Source organism: Pyrgilauda ruficollis, unplaced genomic scaffold (genome assembly GCF_017590135.1).
Source record: "Pyrgilauda ruficollis isolate IOZ18807 unplaced genomic scaffold, ASM1759013v1 scaffold177, whole genome shotgun sequence".
In the NCBI taxonomy this organism is placed as follows: domain Eukaryota; kingdom Metazoa; phylum Chordata; class Aves; order Passeriformes; family Passeridae; genus Pyrgilauda; species Pyrgilauda ruficollis.
This window is the reverse complement of record NW_024516653.1, coordinates 206,482-216,595: the sequence shown is the minus strand read 5'-3', so window position 1 is coordinate 216,595 and position 10,114 is coordinate 206,482. Positions and strand designations below refer to the sequence as shown.

The window sequence follows — 10,114 nt, the reverse complement described above, 5'->3', positions numbered from 1 at the left end:
GAGGAGCCGCCGCCGCCCGGCCGGGGACGCGCTCCCGCCGCCCCCTCCGCCGCAGCCGGGAGCGGGCGGAGCCTGCGCGGCGCCGCCGGTTTTTTCCCCCCCGCATCCCTCCCGCCGCGCCAGCCGAGGAAGCGACCGCGCTCCTGCCTGGGCAGAGCAGGATCGGGCGGAGGGACCGCAGGCACCGTAGGCACCGTCACCTGGCGCTGCGGCGGGGGCGGGGCGCGGCGCTGTGTCTGCGGCAGCCCCGGGGCGCTGCTCGGCCGCTTAAAGCACCGGAGCCGCCGGCCGGGAGGGGCGTTCGGAGCAGTGGCGGCCGCAGAGCGAGGGGAAGGCATGGAGGGCAAGGAGCTGACGGTGGGGTCCGCGGGGGATGAGGGCTCCAAGGATGCGCTGGGCAAGCCGCTGGGTCCCACGCCGAGCCAGAGCCGCTTCCAGGTGGACCTGGTGGCCGAGGGGCCCCGCAAGTCGTGCGGGGACATCGGCGCGGCGGGTAAGGGAGGCGAGGAAGCCAAGGGCAGGTTTCGGGTGAACTTCGTGGACCCGTCGGCCGGCGGCGAGAGCCCCGGCGAGCCCGGGGGAGGCAGCTCGGAGGGCGGCAACGTGAGCGGCGTCCAGAACGGCGGCGACACGGTGATGAGCGAGGGCAGCCTGCACTCGGGCGGGCACCACCACTACTACTATGATACCCATACCAACACCTACTACCTGCGCACCTTCGGCCACAACACCATGGACGCCGTGCCCCGCATCGACCACTACCGACACACGGCCGCTGACCTGGGCGAGAAGCTGCTCCGGCCCAGCCTGGCCGAGCTGCACGATGAACTGGATAAGGTGAGAGCGGCCCCCGGGCTCCCCCGGCGCCGGGGGTGCGGCGGCTTCTCGGAGCGTGTCGGCAGAAAAGCTTAAAAAAAAAAAAAAAAAAAAAAAAGCCGAAAGCTCCCCGAGCCTCGAGCAGGCGCAAATAGCGCGGGTGCATAGCTTGCGTCTCAGTTCTGTTTTATATATATATATATATTTTTTTTTTGTCTTTTCGTGACGCAGTGGTATCCATCTCCCTCCACACACACGTGCTTTTGGGAGATGGTCCCCCAGTGCGAGAGGTATTTAGAGCCGTAGGTCTGTTTTCCCCGTCACCGAAGGGGGGTCTCTTACAGGTTTTCCGCTTCCAAATCGCCTCCAGCGGATAGGGTATTGATTCGGATAGGGTATTGATTCGGGGGCTCGCCGTGGGGATCAGTCTGGGAAGGGGAGTGGAAACATTGGGTAGAGACGCTAAAAAAAAAAAAAAAAGTAAATAAATAAGGATGCGCTTGCTTTGGTAGCGGCCGGGGATTCGTCTCTGCGGCGCCGAGGCAGAGCCCGCTGGATCCGATGGGATCCGGATCGGATGCTGCTGGATCTGCACAGACACAGATCCTGAGCGAGCCTTCCCAGGGCTGCTCGGTGGCTCCTGCGCCGCGGGCAAGGCTTGAAAAATATCGGAGCTGTGCGACTGAAGCTTTTTCTATTTTGGACTGCGAGTCCGTGTGTTATTTGAGATGAGTTGACAGTGAGAGCCTTCTTTGCATTGCAGGCTGGCTTGGCTAGAAGACCAGCTTTAGCTGAACGTAGAATTAATTTCCTAGACTTTTTTTAAAGTATCGTCCCTAAACTAACTCCAGCTAAAGATTAAGCTCTTACAGTGCTGTTTCCTCATGGTTTGGAAATTAGTGTATGGCTGTGCTCAGGAGCCTATGTTGTAAGTGAGGACTTTCTGCTGGGTTTAGGGAAATAAAGAAATGCATGGGCCACATTCCAAGGAAGTGAATATTTTGTTTCCAGAACTTTTTTTTTGCATCCCGCTTTTCACTCCTTGTAGGTGGAGTTCCATGAGGAAATGCATGTTCTTTTCAGATTTAGCTGCTTCACACCATTATTAAGCTGCTCAGTGCATCAGTGCTGATACATGGTGTTTGGGGTTTTTTTGAGGAGTGGTGGTGATTGTTTAAGTGTGTTTTTGACACTGACTGTGAAATTGATCCAACAGGAATAACTCGTTGGTGTATTGCAGAGATACTTGTTTGTGACATCTGAGATTAGATGTCAGATTTTAATTACTAACCATAACTGCAAATTACTCATGCCTTCCAGGTCCCCTTTTGATGGAGTTAAATGATGATCTGTGGTCTGATTCTAAGTTAGTATGAAATCGAAATTGGCAATTACTGCCATGTGTTTGGACTTGCTTTTGGACTTGGGTAAACTATAAATAAAACACATATGTTTGTGTTTGTAGTGCATGTGAGACCACATTGGTTTTCTGTCCTCCTGCTCCCCCAAATTTCTGACTCCTGGTCCATGATGAGATGACCAAGTGTTAAGATACTCAGCTTTGTAAGCAGAACTTTTCTCAAATTTCTAAGGTTGGCAGGTAGGTTTCTCAGTGTGTTAATGTTGCAGCACTGTGGAAAGCTCTTTGATACCATTAAGATATTTCAGTGCAAAATATAACATATTCCAGAACTACAATTTCTAAAATTGTAATTTCTTTACTAAGAAGAAATTAATGGCAAGTCTGTGGCATAGAGGAGTGGTAGACAACCTAATTACAGGATCATTATCAAAACAGTTTCGTAGTGAGCATTAATTAAGTGAGATTATTAATTTCTTAAATGTCATTAATTCGTTCTGCAGTGTGGATAGATGTACATGTGAAGATACTTCTTTTAAAGCCATGCCCTGTCTGTTTGAGCCCCTCCTCCCATCAAATAAATATTGAAGTGGAATATGGAATTTTGGTTGCATTTGATATTAAGTATTAATTTTTCAAAAAGGTCATGGTATAAACTTCAGAATTTTAAGTGGAAGTTCAGTGGAGTAACTCAAGTTTTCTGTCGCAGAATGTTTAATGTCCAAAGCAATTAATGTCCAAAGGTGTTAGCAGCTACTTAGGCTTATAGAAAGAAGGGAAGCCATTATTTTTGCTTCCAACTTAGCAAAACAATTTCCAGATAAAGCTGTGAACACAAAAGCTTTTAATAAGGGTGTGTTGTGCATGCTAATAGCATCGGATACCTGCATTCCTAGCAATCTCATTCAGTCTCACGGGAGTATGAACTGCATCCCATCTCTGATTATGTACTTGGTTTATGAGCACAGAACCCTGATAATTTTTAAATCAAGACGGTGCTGTGCTTTTATGTGGAAGACGTTCTCAAGGCTGTTGTGCTTTTTTTCCCTGTTGCCAGGGGGCTTATTGTCTCCACTCTCAAAGTGACTTCAGTTCCTTCTGACTAGCAGGTCTCTAGTGTTGAATAATGCTGTGCATTTGGGAAAGTAACTTGACGAATTAACCTTGCTCTTTAGCTGTGGATTTTGTACCAATTTATCAGGTACAGCATGTCTGTGCAAGGCAGCTGGTACATCTTAGTATAGTACCCTTGCATAAAGTTTGCACAACCTTTTGTTGTGCCTCTGCTCTTGACCCAGTGCATCAAGAGTGGCAGATACTTTGTGTAAAGAGCGATCCAAAACTGTTCACCAGCAGTATGGTTCACTGCTTTGAATGCAGCTATTTTATCCAGCAGTTAGAGTTTGTGCCATTCCGTTTGCTTTTAATAGGTAGATAAATGTGAGGCAACACTGGAGCATTGTCCATGCCAGTGCCGATTATAGAACAGATTTTTTCTTTTCCTTTAGCTTTGTTTAGAAGCTTCATCTGTCTAACACTTCTACGATTCTGTTCTCACAGAAAAGCAGTGTTGGAAGAAGAGTGACTCTTTGAGGAAGACACACACGTGTACTGGAGGGGTTCCATTTCACAAGGGTTTGACCTGCAGTCCTGGTGGGATAAGTGTTTGTGTGGTCATTCCAGCAGTGGCTTTTCTGGTAGGAAGGGATTGTTCTTGTGGAAACACAGCTGGGTGATGCTGCAGTACTCTGAGGTGGATGAATTGCATAACACTGGTCTTGGTTGATCATATTAAACTCCAGGTGAGGGGTCTTGTCTTAGTAAGTCATTGGCTGCAGGTAGCTAAGGTGATCAATCTGTTCTTTACCCAGTTGATATGTATTGATTTCTCTCTGCTTTAGAGAGGAGAGAGAGGATTTGGTGATGCTGTTGCAGTTGCTGTCTTGTAAAGAGAATGTGTTGCAGGAGCTCTGGTCTCTGGAGATGTTGAGGTGAGAGGATGTTTATTTGCAAAAAAGTGAGAGAGAAGTCGGCATACCATGACATGCAGGTTTTTGTTGCAGTGGTGTCCCCCACCCTCTTGAGGGGGATCTGTCTTCAGACTACGGGAAGATTAATAGTGTTATTTTCTTAAATTTTTTTTCTTGTCTTGCAGTTTTTCTTGGGTCAGTTACATCTGTACATAAAGACAGAGCCAGTAGAAATACATGCACATGCCTTTGTGCTCCTCAGTTTATCACTACCATGTCATTCATAATATCACAGACCTTATTGTTCTGACAGTACTGCTCTATATACTAGTAGGGTATTCAGACCTGCACACTGTAACCCACTGAAATAACTGAGAATTTTTCTGTATAGCATTGAGTGATTTGGGGAGGTTATGTTTTTTTTTTTTTTTTTTTTCCCTTTAAGACTAGATCTCGCTGTATATGAGTGGTTTTGATCTTTGTGCAGTCCCTCGCAGCTGTGGTGAGTGGATGTGGTGTGAACCAAGCCCTCTGCTGGCAGCTCTGCTCTGCTGTTTGTTAAATACTCACCGGGAGCGCTGACAGGGTAAGGTACTGATCTCAGAGGAAGATCCTTACACCACCTCCACCCCACCCCCATCCGGATCAAATTATTAATCAAAACAAAAAGGAATCCCAAGGTATTTAAAAACACAAGTGTGCTTTGCTTCCTCCCACACAAAAAGCTGTGCACCTGTCATTTGGATTTGGAGACAGGTGTAAGAAAAAAGGCAATTACTGGTAGTCCTGATACAAATTGAGGGGGTTTTTTGTTTGTTTTTACTCAGGTTGGATCACATAATTGTTTTCAGTTGTCTTTCGGGCTTTCTTAAGTATTTTCTCAAGCACTGCAGTTTTTCCTCTGACCTGATGACTTCAAATGTTTAACATAAGCACAGTGAAAAGATCTGTGTATGGCACTGCTTTCTAATGAAAATGTATTCTGTCTTGAGAATGTTGAACAACTGCTGCATCTCTAATACTTGTTTAGTTGTATTTTCTTTCAGTTCGTGGTTTATGTTTGCTTAGCTGTAATGAAAGAAGAACTCAGCTAAAGATGCATAAAAAGCTAAAAGATGACTGTAGGATATCAAGTTAGCTGACCCTGTTGTGTGAGGTCTGTCTTTAAGAGCTCCTTCCTTCCCTCTCACAGAAGTTTGAGACCCCCTTGCAGATGGTTTTTACTGCACCACCTTGCTGAATCTTGTCTACAGTCTGGAGGACTCTTTCTTTCTTCAGTCCCTGTTATTTTTAATTTAAATTACATTTCCTTCTTGCTGTCCTTCATATATGTGAGCAGAATTTGAATCTTCTTTCTGAAGTTCACTGTACTAAAATTAAACGAGAGAAGCTCTCTTAGTCTTGGTCTCAGTGCTGTTGTATGTCCCAGAAGCCTATAATTGGTAACTGTTCTTTCATCAGTTTTAAACAGCAGTGACCTTAATGCACCTGTACTCAGTGTGGCTTTACTTGCATCATGCAGAGGAATGTTTTTATGCTTTTTCAGCCTGTTTGAATGCTCACTTTACTTACCCTGATACCCCACTTAAGCACAACTATTTTTATCAAGGAAAAAATGAGTGTACTGTTCTGTTTGCAGCAGTAAATAATATTAGCATTCCAGGAGTTGTACTTTATAAAGACCGTGTATAGTTTGTATTTTTTTGTTGCTTGATGGTTGTATCTCTTGAATCTTTGATAAGTCTTTAGTCCAGACGCCCATGGAATGCTGAAAAACATGACCTGTGTTCAGCAAACTGCTAATATTGTTCTTACTACTTCTTTTCCCCCCTCCATGTCCCAAGGAAGCTGGAAATAACTGAACCTTTAGCAGCTTATATAGCTCACAGCACAAGTGTGGACTGCTGCTGAAAGGAGTGAACTTTTTGCTGTCACAGATCTTAGTTGGATCTGATACAGATCTGATCTGGTTCACAGAAAGCCTACACCCCCTCAACTGCAGAATCTTGCACTGCATGTGGTGGTTCAGTTCCCTGATCCCATACTTAAGGGCTCTCCACAGTCTTTTCATTGCACACGGGCATCAATAAAAAGGTTTGAGTGTGCACTACTAATATAAGTATATTCATTTACTTTAAAATTTTATATACATGTGCTACTGTACAAATAATGTGTATAATAGTACAGAGTAAAACTTCAATAGTGATATAAAGATGAAATTCACACTTCCTTTTTTTTTTCTTTATTAACATTACAAAAAAAAGTGTCACACTCCCAGTGGATTGTTCCAGAGCTGGTTAAAGAGGAAGGCTGTAGAATTCATCTTCAGATTAACTTTTTTCTCTTTTGGTACTGTACTTGATTAGATGTCAAATGATTTTCATTCTTGAAGAACATTCTTCCAGGGAAGGAGCTTGGCAAGATCAGTATCTTGGAGTAATTTTAAACCAGTGTACTACATCTTCAGTTGAATTCTTCAGATTTTTTCCTAAAGCCTCATATAATACTCATTCATAAGCAACCACAAACCCATTTTCCTCACTTCTTGATATAGGTGATAGCAGTCACACTATGGTCATTGTTGTCTATTAAGAATTTTTAAAATTAGTTGGCTTCAAATTATTTGCCTTTCAGAGTTTTGGGAGCTCTCCAGTTTTTGCAGCTTAAGTGGAGAATGGTCTTTGATTTATTTCTGCGTTTCACCCTACTGATTATACCTGACAAACTTACTGTCATTTCATTTATGCATAAAAGTAACCTTGGATGTATTGTCTGTGCTTTGTAAACTTGACTGATTTAAGGATAAGATGATAAGAAGAGTAAAGAAATTCTAAAAAATGAATTTAAAGTTCCATTTTAATAAGAGGGGTTATCTCTGGCATCTTCATTTTGTTAGTTAATTTCCCTTCTTTGAATCCACTGCTTCTACTTCAGATGATTCAGTTGTTTGGGTTTTTTTTTAAATTCAAAGAAAATAGCTCTGTCTGTTTCAGCTGTGAAGGAGCTGTGATGCTAGTCAACTTTGTCTGTCAGTCTACATGGCAGAGACTCTTAAGACTATTCTGAGTAATACTGCTTTTGAACTGTAAGCAGTTTGGCAACTTTGGCTGAAATGTGGTGATGTGCCAGTGCAAGTGAGTGCTTTTCTGTGTGAATGTACCAGCCCTGCTCACTGCTGGCTCAGGGGCTGTGCTGTAGCTGCACTCACCATTTCAGAAGATGACATTAAAAATTCAGGTGCTACTTAAACGATTTTTTTTAGGATTACTTCAATGGGCTTTTTAGTCTGTTGTATGCCAACGGGTAAAATGTAATTTTTCAGGAACTTACTACATTGGAGCTAGACTTTTTATGGAAATGGGATGTTTTATTAGGGTTTTACTATTGTTGCATGGGGTCACTTGCTTCTGTGTCCTACTTCTTGAATAGAAAGTGCACCATATTTTGCAGAAGTAGATGAAAACCTAAAGCTGTTAAGAGCAAGAATGCCTCAAATTAACCTTCATTTAATGAAGGGGTGGAGAATAGATGATTTGTGTGCTGGTTTTGGCTGAGGTAGAGTTTATTTCCTTCCCACTAGCTGGTGTGGGGTTCTGTTCTGGATCTGTGCTGGACACAGGGTTGGTAATTCAGAAATGTTTTTGTCAAGGCCTTTCCCGTTCGTCCTGTGGCCATGCTGGTGAGGAGGCTGGGGGGGAGTGGGAGGGGACACAACCAGGAGAGGTGACCCTGATTGACCCAAGCGATGTTCCAGGGCTTAGTGTAAAAACTGGGGGGTAGAAGAAGGAAGGGGACATAGGGAGTGATGGTGTTTTGTCTTCCCAAGTCACCGTGATGTGATGGGACCCTGCTTTCCTGGAGGGGACTGAGGAGCACTGTCCAACCATGGGAAGCAGGGCTTTTAATTCCTTGTTTTGCTTTGCTTGTGTTTGTGGCTTTTGCTTTCCCTGGTGAACTGTCTTCACCTCAACCTGTGAGTTTTTACCCTTCAATTCTCTCCTCAGTCCCACTGGTGGAGGAACAAGCGAGTGGCTGCTTGGGGCTGGGCTGCTGGAGTTGAACTGTGATGACTTGGAAATCTGATGTGTCCAAAACAACTTCTTGACAAGACTGAAATGGATTCTCTTTTGTACTTAATAGCAGAACATTGTATTTCTTGGACTACACTTGGGTATGCTAAACTTCTCTGCAGGAGGCTTGCTAATTGGATTTACTTCAGCTTTTATGCAATCAAGTGCTGAATCTGCTTCATTCTGGAGTGTATCAGGCTTCTGTGTTTCAGATACTCATGTGAAAACTACCCATGTTCGGAGCCTGGACTTCACTTTTCCTGTGAAGTGTGGTTTCTCTTTCCAGGACAATGGCTGTCCAAAGGAATATTGCATTCTGGGCACAGTAAGGAATAATTACTTCTGTAGATCATTCAGGGTGCAGTAGTGGTTCTGGGAAGGGTTGTACACATCAGTGCAGAAATGAAGGTGCATTCTTGAGGTGTGAAGTGGAATGCATGCATTTCTTTCCCTTAAACTGAAGGGATTGGTTGCCCCTACACTTGTGCAGGAAGTCATGCCTCCTGCAGCTTTCTGTTAACTAGAACTGGAGAGATTGGAAAAGGAAATTTGGGCTTTTTTGGGGGAAGTTTGGTTTTTTGGCAGGAAGGCCTTATTTTAATAACAAAATTTCTCGGAGTGCAGGCCATAAGCATTTGGGTTTTCCACACTGCAGAGCTACTGACCAAAGGCCTTTTCTCATTTGTTTCTGATTTTCATTATCAGCTTGCCCAGAATTTTCATACCCTTTTGTGCTTAGGAGGGATGTACGAATCAAGGTGTAAAGATGTGGGGAAGTTTTCTTTATTTTGCAAAGTGCTCTCATTCTTTAATTGATGTTTATGCTGCAGGAGGGAAAGCAAATATTATTTATATTTCTGATAGGATACTGGTCTTGCATACCTGTAGATGTTAACAAAACTTTGCTGCTTTATCAGATGTCAAAACTGCTTCAGAGGGATGTAACCTTCATGTAATAAGCTTAGACATTTGTCAAGAAAACTGTTCATGTAAGACGTTAAAGTAGTGCTAATCTTCATAAACAAATCTCCTACTTATTTGTAAGTATACCACCTTGAAAGAAAGGATTTACAACTAAGCTGAAATCAATTGCCTGAGTAAGTTTCCTGATTAAGTCTTGCTAACTTAGTTAATACAGCATACTACATGGAAGAGCTGGGGGATGAGTGGATGATTATCCCTTTAAAAGAACTAAGGATGGATCTTTGAATCATTATATATACAAAATATATATGCACACAGATAGAACCCGCTCTGTTTAATGTTTCTCTATTAAAAGTAGTGTGCAAGACAGAAATACAAGCTGATGGCAGAGACACATAGCTAATCCTTCAGTTGACATGTTAATTGCAACTATAAATTTATTCTGTTTAAAATTGCTGTGCTGCAATCACAATACAACACTCTTTAATTTCAGCTTAAGATAACATTAACATTCAGTGTTTGATGCAATCTCTTTTAAAATCTCTGGAAGTAGGTGCCAAAGGTATTTGCTACTATATTTTAAATGTATAATTGTAGAGAAGGTAATATAGTCAAAGCACTTAAGTTTTGGTCTCTTGTCTGCAAACCTACAAAGGATTTTCTTTGATTGAGGTGAGTAACCAATGATTGTAGCTGTTCATGTTTGATTCCAAGGAATCCCAGATTTTAAGAACTGACTGTGTTTTATCTGGGCAATTTATCTCCTGCTGTTTTAGGTAGCTTCTGGATGCTATTTAATGGCCTGGTAGGCTTTTTTAAGGTTATGACTGTAAAGACACTGGAGTGGGCATCATGACAAATTTGCTAATAGAAGTCAGAATTCATTCCTGTTTCATCACCAAGTAGTAAAATACCTAATATGAATGCTGAAATATGAAATAGTCATTGCTGTCAACAGCAATGACTAGTCATTG

General features: G+C 43.1%; 1 protein-coding gene across 2 annotated transcripts in view; it reads left to right on the top strand.

The window, feature by feature from the left end:
• Nucleotides 1-186: 186 nt before the first annotated feature.
• Nucleotides 187-10,114, top strand: part of SLC12A2 (solute carrier family 12 member 2) — a 50,823-nt gene continuing 40,895 nt past the window's right edge. The window contains exon 1 of one of the 2 annotated variants that reach the window (XM_041464259.1): nucleotides 187-837. In XM_041464259.1, coding sequence (XP_041320193.1) covers nucleotides 337-837 — 501 coding nt within the window. In that variant the 5' untranslated portion in view covers nucleotides 187-336. The remainder of the gene's footprint in view (nucleotides 838-10,114) is intronic. The other variant, XM_041464258.1, reaches the window with a different exon arrangement.